At 41.6% G+C, this 15,666-nt stretch overlaps 1 protein-coding gene across 1 annotated transcript; it reads right to left on the reverse strand.

Moving 5' to 3' along the window:
* Positions 1–315: 315 nt before the first annotated feature.
* On the reverse strand, positions 316–12,507 carry LOC117254308 (protein shisa-like-2B). The gene is made up of 3 exons (XM_033622493.2): positions 12,137–12,507; positions 6,258–6,394; positions 316–4,419 (listed from the first exon to the last, which is right to left on the reverse strand). The coding sequence occupies exons 1-3, from the start codon at positions 12,340–12,342 to the stop codon at positions 4,232–4,234; spliced, it is 531 nt and encodes a 176-aa protein (XP_033478384.1). The 5' UTR covers positions 12,343–12,507; the 3' UTR covers positions 316–4,231.
* Positions 12,508–15,666: the final 3,159 nt, after the last annotated feature.

Here is a 15,666-nt window from a genome sequence, read left to right on the forward strand (position 1 = left end):
CCGCTGCACACTGCTCAAAACAACAGAAGAAATAAGAATCACTGGGTATCATATTTAAATGTACGTTCATTTTCTCCTACAACGTAAAAAGTGTTCATTTTGAAACTAAAGAAAATTGTGAACTTGAGTTGTTGGATTTTTCCATATGATGTTCGAAAAACATCACACAACAGAGAATAAATAATCTGACTTTGGTGCTTGGACTCATAAAAAATGCATTACATGAAGTCAGAGGAAAATGTAATCTATAGATAGTGCTGAAGGTGTGGCGAGATCAAAGTGAAGCATCAAAGTAAGAAGCAACACACAGGCATGTGTAGTTCATAGCCTTTAATAATTACTCTGGAAAATACACATTTATCAGTCTGAGGCACTTGAGCTGCCACTTATCTTGCTATAAACACACTGACAGTAAACAGAACTAGCTGTGCTAATGGAGTCTTTAATGTGCTGATGAAGTCATCTGACTGACATTACGTCTTTGTTCTTAAAATGAAGTGAGCAGTCATTGCACAACATGAGAATCTGCAGCTACAACATGAAGCTCCGGTTTCTTCTTCAGCCCCATCAAAGCAAAACACAAACTGTTCCAGCGTGTGACCATCGAGGTGATATAAGAGCCATGATGAGTAAACTGACCTCTGTGTGTAGTGGCTCTGTCAGAGAGATGTTTGCAATGTGGGGGTAGTAGAATAGTTTTCTTTTCATCTCTCATAATGGTTTTTGTTTCTCAATTAACACTTCAATAAAACATTTTTTATTACAAAACATCAATAATAATACTAATAATAATAACCCTTTTTTTAATATAGCACCCTTAAAAACAGAGTTTACAACGCGCTTTAAAAGAAAACAACCCAATTGCCAGTGTTGCCATTGTTCATTTCTTTAAACCACGGATACGCTGAATATGCTTTAATATGTAGCGGATATGTTGACACTTTGCTTCAGCAACGCTGTGGTTCAGGAGTGGTTAGGTTTAGGCACAAAAACAGTGGGTTATGGTTTTGAAAAAATTTGATATATGTATGAAATATACAAATCATACATACCCGTGGTTTGCAGAGACATACAATGCCAACGCCATTTCCCTTTGGCGACTGGGCTACGGACAAACCAAAAGCAGGAAAACACAAAGACAATAAAACAACAGAAAGCCAAACAATAGGGCCAAACAAAAGACAAAATTATTTACAAATAAATAAAAATAATTACAGTTACCACTTTGCTGCTGTGAGCTTCTGTGAACAGTGTGATTTCAGTTACAGTTTACATCCATGTCTGTGAAAACATGGATGCTTCACACTAATCTGCCCCCCAGCAGCACAGAAGATCTTCACAGTCAGCACAGTTTGAGGATTAGTGTCACCAATTCAGTATCTGACCAAATGTCTCCCCTTCTGTTCCTGAGATATGACACTGAGTAATGGCCAGAAATGTGTTTTTGCAGAACAGTATGATGTCACAGTGAAGCGATTAGACATTTGTTTAAAACTGTATCATAATTAATATATGAATTATTGAGTTATGGCCAAAAACATGTTTTGTGAGGTCCCAGTGACCTTGACCTTTGACCACAAAATTCTAATCAGTTTATTTTCGAGTCCAAGTGGACTTTTGTGCCAAATTTGAAGAAATTTTCTCAAGGTGTTCTTGAGAATGAGACAGATGCAAGGTCACAGTGACCTTAACCTTTGACCCCCAAAATAGCATCAGTTCATCAATGAGTTTAAGTAAACGTTTGTGCCAAATTTGAAAAAATTCCCTCGAGGTGTTCTTGAGATATCAGGATCACAAGAACGAGACAAACAAGATCACAGTGACCCTGACCTTTAACATATAACCACCAAAACATAATCAGATCATTCTTGAGTCCAAGTGAACATTTGTGCCCAAATTGAAGACATTCCCTTGTGGCGTTCTTGAGATATTGCGTTCACAAGAATGGGATGTGCATACAGATGGACAGACAACCCAGAACATAATGCTTCTGGCTGCAGCTATTGTCGGCAAAGAGGCATTAAAATAAAAGCAATAAGACACTGACGATAAAAAGACAACATCACATAAAAGCAAGTATAAAAAATTAGGTTTCAAGAACTGATTGAAAAGAAGTCTCTAATTCTGCAAACCTTATCTCCTCAAAAGCACAGTCACCTTTAGATTTAAAGAGGAGCTATCATGCTCATTCTCAGGTTCATAGTTATTTTAGTAGAAATCCAGAATACACATTTACATGCTTTAAGGGTCAAAAAACATTTTATTTTCCTCATACAGTCTGTGCTTGAACACCTGTATTCACCCTCTGTCTGAAACGCCCCATTTTAGCACCTGTCTGTTTAAGTTCCCCTCACAAAAAGTCCAGACTGCTCTGATTGGTCAGTGTCTCCAGGTCTTCCACTCTGCAACCGGGGAATGACTGACAGAGAATAGCCACTTTCTGCTGTGAAATATCACCAATAAAAGCTTTGAAACTGTGGGCACTTTGCACCTGCCATAAACGCCATCTTCTCAGCTCACTCAGTAGTTTTTTACTAACCCCACCTCTTCACTTGTCCACAGATCTCCCACTCCTGCTGGTCCACCACAACCGTCTCATCAAGCTAATGCCCCTGACCTGTGGATCATTACCTCCTGCCAGTACAAAGACTCCCGCTTCACAGAGTCTCCTTGCCAGATTGTTCTTTGTCATTCATATCAAGACTTTCCAGAGTTTCCTCCCAGACTGCTTCCTTGTTATCGACCTCGTCTGTCTGACTCTCCTGCTTCATCTACTCTCTGGTAAACCACTCAGCCCTCTGTCCCAGATCAAGAGCTCTGCTTTTGCCTTACTGGCCTGTTCCCTGATTGTCACCCAGCTCTCCATAGTGAGTTTACCTGTTCATCCACCTGTGGACTTTTGTGTTGTGGACCACCTTTGCGTATGCGTTGTAGACTCCACTCATTGCCACTGACGGGTATTTTCCTGCCGACAGCTGGCTTCACATTGGTGTGGCAGCTTCTCCTGTGAGTACCCCTGGTTTTGGATTTCCTTTTCATCCAACATCGTCTCCCGTCTGCTCCCTCACAGTCCCACTGCACACGTTGGAACTGTTTGCTGTTAGCGTGCTTTCAGCAGACCCCACTGACTCACCTGCTCTCGGCTTCAGCGTGTCACACCAAGTGCACCCGTGTCTTGGAAGGCTCAACACGACACAGACTCAAACTGTTGTTTCACCTGCTCACTCTGTGTTTGACAAGTGGTTTCATCAAAGCCTATTACAAAACGTCCTTCTGTTCAATTGGGTTCTTATCATACCCGTGACAACCAGACAACCATGTTCTGGCAGGAATATGATCTGAAATCAAGGAGAAATTAACAACATGAGCAACCAAGTTTCCCTGATGTTAGCATGTAGCTACATGTAGCAATGTATGTTATGTAAACACTTGCAGTGGTGTGCCTGGAGCAGATGACCATATAAAGAAACCATGTGGACCAATGTTGAACAATATTCAGAATGGTTTGAATCCTGAGGTTTTTGCTCACAGGGGTTTCTTTTAAATACGTTTACAATTTGAAACTTTGGCTATGTTTAACAAGAACATCTGACATTGTAAAATTACATTTAAAACAATTCTGCTATAAAGTGATCAATGGAGAGAAGCCAGGATTGGGGTGATGTGATGTTGTCTTTTAAAAACAGTAAGAAGCCTACAATAGCTGCTGCATTCTGACCTTGTTGAAGGAGACACACTGTAAAAGTTCGGAGCCAGCACATTAAACAAGAAGAGACCAAAACAGGCACAGATAAATGGAGAACACAGCACAGTTTAGGCACAGACTCTCCACAAAGTTGTTGTCTCTCAGGTTTAACAGAAACATGTCTTGAGTCCATAATGTCAAACAGTTAATCATCATTCAGAGAGTGCTTTGAGGTCATTTCTCAAAGGATCTACTTTTGAAAACGAGTGATGAATTCTGCATGTTGTTTTCAGCCCTTCAGACACATAAAATGCATGACCATTAAGTCTTAACAACCTCTGGACTTGAGGGACATTTCAAAGGAAATGAGCTCTAATAAATGTATCACAACTCAGGTCAGGTCTCATCCATCCAAAGCCAATTAAAACCATGAAATGATCTGTTTGCAAATAGTCAGTAAACATCCTTCTTTAAGGACTTATGATTCATCACCATAAAAATATTTGTTTGTTGATACACAAACAAAAAGTCAAAAGGTCCACCAGTCTATGAAGGACCCTCGACGTTGATAGATGTCACAGTAGCCATGAAACAACGCTGGAAAAGGCGGTCAGGATCTGGGGGCTGGTTGTCACAGTCCAGCTTGCCCCTCAGGAAGTGCTTCCTGAGGCCTTGAGGACCAGCGGGGGCGCTGCTGTGACTCGGTTCTGCTCCCTGTGGACTTGATGCAGAACCTGGAAGACACAACAGTCACTTAGACACTTGCATATGAAGAGCTTGACAGACCACACAGACACGATCAAAAAAATTAACATGTTTTATTTTAATAATTCAAGGCATTTGGCTCTATTAGTTGTTACCACCTCAACTTAACAGACCAATAACACTGATAAAGATTTAAGTTGTCCAGCCTCAACAGCTGAAGCAGGAGATTGACAGAGATGTCACGCAAGCTTTAAATGTTTACACAGTCCTGAGGAGACGTCTAATCTGACAGCTTGAGTGACAATACATCTGTCGGTGTCTCAGGGGTGTGCAAAGCTTTTAAAAGGTCAGTGTGTAGGATTTAGGGAGTTATCTTGGCAGAAAATACAAATCATTGTATCTTCGTTACCTTATAATGAGCTGTTTATATCTACATAAGGAGCGGGTCCTCGTCCAAGAAGATTGCAATATTGCATTGCCAAGTTTCTACAGTAGCCTGGAACGGACAAACTGAACACTGGCTTTAGATAGGACCACTTGTGTTTTTGCATCGGCCACCACAGTAGGCAGCCTCTCCACAATTATCAGTCTCAGAAAAACACAGATTTTCTTTTTTTTTTTAACCAGTTTTAATCACCTGGCCCGTTTGTTTTGGAGACTGCGGTTAATTCGGCTCCTGGTAAAAACCTCCTAAACAACGAACACTAAAGGAATTCAAACCAGGAGAAGTTTCAGGCGGTTGCACTCTGCAATCCTCAGGGCTAGATGCCATTAAATTTCCCTAAATCTTACACACTTGACCTTTAAACGTGATGATTTATAGGCCAAATACTCCAGATTTATTTACTCTACATTTTATTTTCAACCTTTTTAGATGACATTAACCGTGTTTCCATAAATGTATTTTTAAGCACATTTATTGCATTTGAAAAGATTTATGAAAATGGCAAAATTTATTAAAACTTCCTCAGTTTTTTCGCTCACTTTAGGTGGTTTTGGCATTTTTGTGCATAAGAGTTGATGTGATAAATGGAATATGGCAACGCCTTTGCTGAAAAAAAATCTGACATCACATGACTGATCAGCTGTTTCCACTGTTGGCGTCTTTCATGTCAGCGTGTTAGCATTCTCGGAACCCATCGGCTGTATTCGGCGTCTGACTTCCGGCAGACGGCGATACAGCCTCTGGGGGCAGACCCCCGATTTTTTGGCATTCCGGTTTGATTTGGGCGGAGGAGGCGAATTTCCGTTTCCGACTTCAGTTTATAAGTAAATATGCTGAACCATTGCGATGGATTCAGAGTTTGCAGTGACGCCAATCATGTTCCGCCTCGTTAGTTCACCGCGCGGGCCGTTTAACCTGGCAACAACTGCAGCCGGCTCAAACATGGTTGGTCAATATCACGCGGACTACAAACAGCCTACAACGGGAAAGTTTGAGTTTGAACAGCTGGGGCAAAAGTTAAGGACAGTAGATCCTGACACGACACCCCTCTGTCACGTGGCCAGTCAGGAGATGGAGCTGAGTGAGAAAATAAAATAACACAATATTTTCAACCAAACATCTCAATATCTCAATATTGACATTGCTATTGGTGTTTTCACAGTATTGATATAATATTGATATATTACCCAGCCCCATTGTTATTATTGACAAACAAAAAGGCACAAAAAAGGATGAATCATAAATCATGTGAAGATCATTGGATGTTTGAGCAGTCAGTTAGGAAAATAACAAGCTTGCAGGAGTCCGGTGGTTTCTTTCTTCTAAAACCTTTGGGTCACCCATTAATAAATGCCAGGATGTTGCCTGCTGCTACATAATTCAGTGTGTTTTATTGACGTGTTAGGAGATTGAAATCAGTACCTGGTGCTCGGAGCGGCAGCCCATTGTCCAGACCTCTGGGTTTGGTGGTGATGAACAGATAGCAGAGGACACAGAGTGTGACGATGAAGGCAAGAAGAACCACGGCTGCTACAGAGAGACCCACGAGAGCTCCGAGACTAAAAGACAGAGAGAGGAGACACAGAAGGACTATCAGCATGCTCTCACATTGCTGTACAACAGAATAAATGATACACTCAATGCATAAAAATGTGGACATTGATTTCAATTTTTAAATATTTCTTTTCTTTCTGTTAAAGGAAAATTCTGATTCACTGGGGCGATTTGTAGCCGAGTGTGAAGCGGACGGGATGAGAGTCAGCACCTCCAAATCTGAGGCCATGGATCTCTCTGGAAATGGTGGATTGCCCTCTCTGGGTTGGGAGAGAGTTACTGCCCCAAGCGAGGGAGTTCAAGTATCTCGCAGTCTTGTTCACAAGTGAGGGTAAAATGGAGAGTGAGATGGATCATTTGGCTCGGCATCTGCAGTGACGCGCGCGCTGTGCCAGACTGTTGTGGTGAAGAGGGAGCTGAGCCAGAACGTAAAGCTTTCGATTTATGGGTCCATCTACGTCCCAACCCTCACCTGTGGTCATGAGCTCTGGGTAGTGACCAAAAGGATGAGATCAGGGATACAAGCAGCTGAAATGAGTTTCCTCCATGGGGGCGCTGGGCGCAGCCTTAAAGAGAAGGCAAGGAGCTTGGACGTCCGTAAGGAGCTTGGAGTAGAGCTGCTGCCCCTTTGCATCAAAAGGGATATACTCCTAGGCACCTCCCCTTAGAGGTGTTCCAGGCACATCCTACTGGTAGGAGGCCCCGGGGCAGACCCAGGACACACTGGAGGGATTACATATCTTGTCTGGCCTGGGAACGCCTCGGGGTCCCCCAGGAGGTGCTGGAAAGCGTTGCTAGGGAGAGGGACATCTGGAATACTTTGCTCTGCCTACTGCCCCTGCAACCTGGCTTCGAATAGGCGTTTGAAAATGGATGGATGGATGGATGGATGGTTTGTTTTCTTTCACACCACAAATGAACCACACCAGAGTCCGTTTGGAAGTGGACTGAGACCCACCTTTTTGAGCCGTCTTGGTTTGGTTCAGTCGGCCCAAAGAAACATACTAACCACGCAAATGGAACTGAGTTCGGTTTAACCGAACCAAACAGGTTGAAAGCACCCTTATTGTTATTGTTTTCTTGAAGTGTACTGTATGATAATCTACTGGCAAAAAATAAATAAAATAACAACGAGGTTTTACACAGTTGATACATTTTTCAGTGAAGTTAGTTAATGTGTTGAACAGGCAACATCTGCTTGTCTTCCTTCCTTTGCATGGGAGAAACTGAATATTTATTTCCATATCTTATGAGACTGTCACCGGTAGCTTGTGACTCACCGTGATGTAATGTATATGAAGGTACATTTATTCTAAGTAAAGAACATTTATACAGTACATGTCATGTAATTCCAGTGGCTCTGAATCATCTGCACAATCACAGAAAATTGTCACAGCCATAGGCGTGCTCCAGTATTTTCCCCGTGTGTTTCCCATGTCCCTGTCTTCCCTTCTCTCCTGTCTTCACTCTGCACTCTCTTTCTCTCTGCTGGTTCTCGTCTCAACCTGCATGCCTGCCATCAATCTGCTCATCATCATCTCTCCTGCATATCAACACCGGCTCTTCACCCACTCAAATACTGCGGCAGCTGCGCTCAGGCAAAGCGCAGCATCTCACTGAATGGTTTTCCGCGTGGATTTGTGTTCAGTGTTTACGCTTGTTTGTTTTCCTGTGCTTCAGGAATCCTGTTCGCTCACCTGCCAACTCATTCCTGCCATTCCTTCACCTTGGTCGTCTCCTGCTACAGTAGCACCAACAATAAACCTGTTAAACTTTATCTGCCCCCTGGTTAGTGCTCTGCATTTGGGTCCACTTGATTAGATTAGATTCATTTATTGTCATTTGCACAGGTACACTGAAGTGTTTATGCACATCTCTCACTCTCACACACACACACAAAACACACACACACACACAAAAAGAGCAGCATAAACACAAAAGATACACACTCTATAAAAGTGGTAAACACTATAAACTATAAAAATACATGCTATGAATAATTGCACAGTGATTGACTGCACAAGACAATGGGCTGGGAAAAGACTCTGAATGACAGAGATAAGGTTGTCCTTTTCTTCCTAACAAACATTTTCTCTTCTGCATGGTCCCAGTTTATGTACATTTGTTCAAGTGACATTCGTCAAACCATAATGGATCCAAACAAATCATGGCGCAATGTGAGACTTTATGAAAATCACAGCCCAGCTGCCAAAAGAAAATGTTGGTATTGTACATTTCTGCAAACACACATCACCTCAGCCTTTCAGACGCAATGTTTTTCTGAATACATGTATATGAGCTGATTTTGTCACCAGTAAGTGGAGGGGATGGTGGATGATGCGACACCTAGGCGAGACAGCTGCCAAGATGCAAACCACTGTTCAAGACCAACACACAACAATACTGTTTTTCTAGTGAACATCAGTAGCAGCTCCAGTTCCAGTGTTTGTTCCACTGAAACTGAGTGTTTTTAGCAAGACAGTGGCTGCTTTTCCAGCAGTTGTTGTGCAACAAAAACCAGATGTTTTTATTGTGAGATATCAGCGCCGGCATTGGTGGCATTTCCAGCTGTGATTGTTCCATCAAAAGTGGATGTTTTTGGCAAGACATCTGTGACATTTTCTACAGTGACTGTTCCACCAAAACCCAGTGTTTTTAGCAAGACAGTGAATGCATTTCCAGCGGTTATTGTGCCGCTGAAACCAGGTTTTTTTTAAGGGAAACATCAGTGGCATTTCCAGCCGCAATTATACCACAAAAACTGTGTGTTTTTGGCAAGACATTGGCAGCATTTCCAGCTATGATAGTGCCACCAACACCAAGTGTTTTAGCATCACACAGGCAGCATATCCTACAGTGATTGTTTCACCAAAACCAGATGTATTTAGCAAGGCAACGGTGGCATTTCCAGCCATAATTGTTCCACCAAAACTGGGTGTTTTTAGTGAGACTTTGGTAGTATTTTCAGCAGTAATTGTGCCACCAAACCAAGAGTGTCTAGCCGTGATTGTTCCACCAAAACTGGGTGTCTTTGGCAAGAGATTGGCAGCATTTCCAGCTATGATTGTGCCACCAAAAAGTGTGTTTTTAGCGAGACATTGGTGGTATTTCCAGCAGTAATTGTGCCACCAAACCAAATGTTTTTAGTGAGACATCAGCAGCATTTCTAACCGTGATTGTTCCACCAAAACTGGGTGTCTTTGGCAAGAGATTGGCAGCATTTCCAGCTATGATTGTGCCACCAAAAAGTGTGTTTTTAGCGAGACATTGGTGGTATTTCCAGCAGTAATTGTGCCACCAAACCAAATGTTTTTAGTGAGACATCAGCAGCATTTCTAACCGTGATTGTTCCACCAAAACTGGGTGTCTTTGGCAAGACATTGGCAGCATTTCCAGCTATGACAGTGCCACCAAAACCAAGTGTTTTAGCAAGACATATGCAGCATTTCAAGCTGTGATTGTTTTACCAAAACTAGGTTTTTGTAGCAAGGCAACGGTGGCATTTCCAGACATAATTGTTCCACCAAAACTGGGTGTTTTTAGCAAGACAGTGGGTGCATTTCCAGTGGTTATTTTGCCACTGAAACCAGGTTTTCTTTAAGGGAAACATCAGTGGCATTTCCAGCTATGATTGTGCCACCAAAAAAGTGTGTTTTAGTGAGACATTAGTGGCATTTCCAGCAGTAATTTTGCCACCAAACCAGGTGTTTTTAGTGAGACATCAGCAGCATTTCCAGCCCTGATTGTTCCACCAAAACTGGGTGTTTTTGGCAAGACATTGGCGGCATTTCCAGCTATGATAGTGCCACCAATCCCAGTGTTTTTAGCGAGACATTGGCAGCATTTCCAGCCATGATTGTTCCAACAAAACCAGGCATTTTTTAGCCAACACATGTTCTTCTCTTAACCAAGTTGTTTGTGCCCAAACATAACCACACATTAACCAACTTTGTTTAAACTAAAAAATTTTCAACAAATATGGTAGATTTTTGTCATAATGTACAAATGTTACATATCTGTGTTTTGCAGAAATGCACAATGCCAACATTTATTCTGCTGTTTGGGTTGGAAAATCCAAATGCTGCTGACTTCAACCTTTACATGCCTATTTTCACATGCAGTGAATGTAATTTAGTTACTGTAACAAAAACAAAAATCAAGCTGTATGGAAATATGCAAGATGTCTACAAGACGTATACAATATATTAATTGTCTTATGGCTGATGTGCTTCAGCTCCGAGCAGCCGAGTGCTTCAGTGTTCTGCATTCACACTTTATCATATGAACGCCTACTCTGAGCCCCAACACAGTAAAACATTCAGTAAAAGCACCCTAGTGTTACGTGGAATTCTTTTTACACATAATGACACATAATGATGCAAAATGGCCAGACGTGCTCCTCAGAGGCGGCTAATGAAAAATGCCAACACAGATGAGGTGGTTGACATTCTGTTGTGATATGGAATTGTAAAACCAAGTATCATTGAATGCTCTGATTTTCACAACATTGCTGTGCATTATTTTATTACTTGCTTCCCTGTGGTGATATGTAACCATGCAGATAGACTTGGTTTTATTTATCCTGGTTTTGCAATATCTATGAAATCTCTGCACCTCATGGGTGGAGGTGAAATTTTGTTTGTTTGTAGGGCTGCACATTCATTCATTCATTTATTTTCTGTAAGTGCTTAACCTGTTAAGGGTCACGGGGGGCTGGAGCCTATCCCAGCTGACATTGGGCGAGAGATCGGATACACCCTGGACAAGTCACCAGACTCGCACAGGGCTGACACATAAAGACAGACAATCACTGACACTCACATTGACACCTACGGACAATTTAGAGTCACCAATTAACCTGCATGTCTTTGGACTGTGGGAGGAAGCCAGAGAACCCTGAGAAAACCCACGCTGACACAGGGAGAACATGCAAACAGACAACCATTCACATATTCACACCAAGGGCTGCACAATTAATCAGAAATATTACTGATATCATAATTTGACCAAATGCAATAACCAAATAGCAGGAGTTAGTTGCATTTTTTTCATAAAGGTGAAATATGTCACAATATCAGTCAGAATAATCACAATATTTCTTTGCATATTGTGCAGCCCTGTTTGTTGTGCACTCACAATGATATACTCACACCTCACTGTGAACATTTCTAAGTGGAGCTACTGGAGAAAGACACACAACTGTTGACAGTGCAAGAAAAAGTTGCATCAGTGCATCCTTCCTTAGGCAATATTTTCTACAGTGTTTGTGGAACATTTTACACTGCACCACATCTGACAGTTTAGCTGTTAAATTTGACATTAAAGGCAAGGTGACATTAAAATTCCTTAAGATGCAAAATGAGTCAGAACAGTTCTCAAGACCATTCGTGTTTTATAAATCAAACGTCTTCCTAATTAGGCTTGCTCTCTTACCACAGCTAATTAGCCTGATTGAAGCCAAACAGTGACAGACTGCAAAATTCAACAGGTTCTGAACTCACTGACATAAATAAGATTATGTGCTTGCAGTATCAACTCCACACATGCACGTTTTAACACCTAAAAAGCTCTATTGCAGAAAAAAGCTGTATGTTTTGTGTAGAATTAGTCTGCTGCAGGAGAAAGCGCGTCTAATGATGCTCAGTGCGCTCTGCAGATTATATGATGCTTACATTCACTCTCCACTATACACTTCTGACAGAAATAAAATGCAACAGCTCAGTCTGACTGCGCTTTTCTCCTCTTACCTTAACCACCACATGTATCCATATTCGTATGGGAAAAAGCTGTTGGGGTCATCACAGCAGTACTTCAGGTCACTGAACCCGCAGCAGAAAAGTGCCGTGGTGTCACTGTCCGCTTTCGGACACCTGAATCCCTCCACGAACACGTTTTCTTTGCTGTAGTAACTTTCACAGTCCGAGCTCATATCGGATACAGGCTGTCCGCACATGGACAGCCGGATGCGGTGTGGCGCACATTAACACCCGCTCTCATCCTGCGCATCTCCCATCGCTGCAACTCCGCATCAGCGGCTGAGGAGAGTCTGATCCTGGAGCTGCACACTCCAGACTGACTGCATGGAGGTGCCGCACACTGACTCTCCCTCTCTGTGCGTCTCTCTTTCTCTCTCTCACTGCAGGCTGCATCCATCAATGGCTACATAAAAATGAATTAATGACCCACATGAGTCACATAAGGCTGGAAGGGGTAGGGGCTAATGTTGCGGTGGTGGGGACATCATCAAGAAGCAGCACCTGATATGATCCAGTGCAGAAAAGAGTGAGACTTTTTAACAAGATAACTAGATGAAAAATTATAGCTGCTGCGCAGCAATGGTCGGGCCGGGCAATTTCAGGCAAAATTAGGCAATTCTGAGCAACAAGCAGAGAGTAGGAAGATAAAAAAAGGTGGCATTCTGCATAAGAGACTATGCTCTTTCTCACTGAGCTAATTAGCAAGACACAACTCTGTGGTATATATGTTTAAAACTTCTTCTAGCTCATTATACTGATAAGAAGTCATAATTCATCATAAAACACTGAATGTGTGATATATGTAAAAGCCCATGTGAAAAATGTAATACACACACACTAAAACAAAGCATATCACAACATAGAAGTGACATCATATAATTATGGCATGCCCTTCAAATTGTGGATGAGTGGCTGAAGTGATCAGACTCATAATATACAAAGGAAAGAAAAAACTCAAGAATAAGAAAGTAAGAATAACATTAACTGCTAGCAATTATGGACAAACTGGCCTGATCTAGCTTAAAGCTAAACATTATCCATGGTGACAAAGATGAAAACATTTTTAAAAATGTAAGAGTAGCTATTGGATAGACTCTGCATATTGACTGATAGCTAAGCCAAATAAACAGGGAAAAGAGACATGGGATAACAGGGGAAAGTGTTGATAAAGAGTATTTGTCTCTCCGCAAAACTGCCTGGATCATAATTATTTTAACCTTGGTAGTCTCTAATCCACATAGCAGGATGCCTGAACATAGAATTTTCACATTAGAATGTCTGTTCTGCCTTAGCTGAGGCTTGAACTCACAACTTTTGAGACTGAGGTCCATCTTCTGTCTCACTGAGCTAATTGGCAAGTGACAGTTCATGTGTGGCTTCACAAATTGACTAAGCCAAGCATCAGGGTGCCAGACAGTAGCCATCCATGCCATGGAAAAGCACATTTCAAAGTGAAAGTTCCAAAGCTGTAGCACATATGGTTGATTTGTTATGAAATTTCAAAGTTTTGAAATTTAGAGACTTGCTGTAGCGCCACCATCAGGACTATTGTCTTGTGTTTCCAGCTGAGGACATCTGGCATGGGACTGGACCTTTATGAAAAGTTTGGGTAGATTTCTCATATGGAATTGTTGCACGAGCTGAGGCTTGAACTCACAATCTTCAACACCAAGAACCATCCTCTATCTCACTGAGCTAATTGGCAAACAGAAATGTCACATGTAGCTTCACAAATTGACTAAACCTGCGTCCAAGACAGCAGCTGTTAGTGTGTAAAGGCAGATTTCAAACGGCTGTCAAAAATTCAGTTATTAAGACAAAAATCCGAAAATACACATATTGCATCTAGACAGCATGGAGATGTTGGTAATTTGTCTTTAACAATGATTTATTGGCTCCATAAGTGAAAAACTGATGTTTAAAAATGCCATTTTTGCATTGACTCCAATTGTTCGCATGATAGCGAAATTCAAAATGCTGTAAAAAATTCAGTTTTTGAGATAAAATTCTGATATTTTCCAGACATCATCTACCATGACTCCAAAATTTTGTATTTTTTTTTAATGAACATTGAAAATGTATTTAGCAAGAATTTGTAAGTATATGTTTACAATACCATTTACAGTCAAACATTTTGATGCACTGTAGGTTCAGTTTTCAAAAATCTGTGTGGATCGTTTGTGTAGGACAGTCTGAAGATGCTCTGTAGCAAGTTTGGTGTCAATTGAGCAAAAATTGTGGGAGGAGATAGGTTTTACAAGTTTTAGAGTTTTTTTAAAAAAAAACAGAGTGATGGACTTAATAATTTGCAATAGGTTTAAATGTACAAAAGTTTCTTCAGTATTGTGGCTACATTTTGGTGAAAGTTGCAAATCAGTAACACAAATGGTTGATTTGTTGTGAATTTCCAAAATTTTGAACTTTAGAGGCTTGCTGTAGTGCCACCATCAGGATTATTGGCCTGTGTTTGCCGCTGAGGCAATCTGGCATAGGACTGGACCTTTGTGCAAAGTTTGGTGATTTTTCGCGCATGGGAAGTAGGATTTCCTCGGAAGAAGAAGAAGAAAGAACAAGAAGAAGAAGAACATGAGGGATAACAATAGAGTCCTGGCAGCTTAGGCTGGGAATTATGAATGACTGTGCTAAATTCAATGACAATCAATTTGTTTAAATGAGCAGTATGTAGGATTTAGTGGCATCTAGCAGTGAGCAGGGCTGTTTCAAGACCCTCTGGGGGCCCTAGGCAAGAGGCACCTTCAAAGCTGAAAAGCTCCTCTCACCAGAGGCAACAGAGAAAGGAAGAGTCAATATGAGACGCAGTGCAATGCTTAGATTACTGTACAGATCCAGAAGATTTTCACTGTATATGTAATTTAGCATGTCATTTGGGGAGGTGGAGGCATGGTCAGGAAAAGTAATGATGGCAGAATTCATCTCCAGTTCTAAATCCTCTGCCTCAATGTCATGCATTGTTTGCTCCAAGTTCTTGCAACTTGCATGAAGCTTGCCACTCTTTGCTGCCTGTTGTAGAAAACCGTAGAGGGCACAGACATCCTCCATCTTCGAGAATCTGTCATTCAGGCAGATCATTCATTCTGAGGGCAGTGTCTACTAAAGGGAGAAAGAACTCCCTTCTGTAAGACTCATCTGGACTGGACTGAGTTTCTTCTGTACCCTCGTGCTGAAATCGTTTTGCTGCTTTTCTCTGCCTTTTCTCTGGAAGCTTTCTTTCAATTTCCAGTTCCTCTGCAATTTCTACTGCATCAGATTGACAGGAAGCAAGCCCATTCTCCCTGAACTTTTCAAGGTACTGTCTCACTCCGTCTGTTTCTGCTCTAAGTGTTTCCAGAGAAACATCTGGACTTTGCAGCAGCTTGCTCACATGGTTAACTTGGTACAAAACATTGTACCAGATCATGGTGCACAACAGAAAACGCCAGGAGTTAAGCTCATCATGCAAACCGTTGGCAGTGGACATTGTTTCTGAATCCCTCTTCACCACTGCAAATGTCTGAAGAGCA

The sequence above is a fragment of the Epinephelus lanceolatus genome, chromosome 6 (genome assembly GCF_041903045.1).
Source record: "Epinephelus lanceolatus isolate andai-2023 chromosome 6, ASM4190304v1, whole genome shotgun sequence".
Lineage (NCBI taxonomy): Eukaryota > Metazoa > Chordata > Actinopteri > Perciformes > Serranidae > Epinephelus > Epinephelus lanceolatus.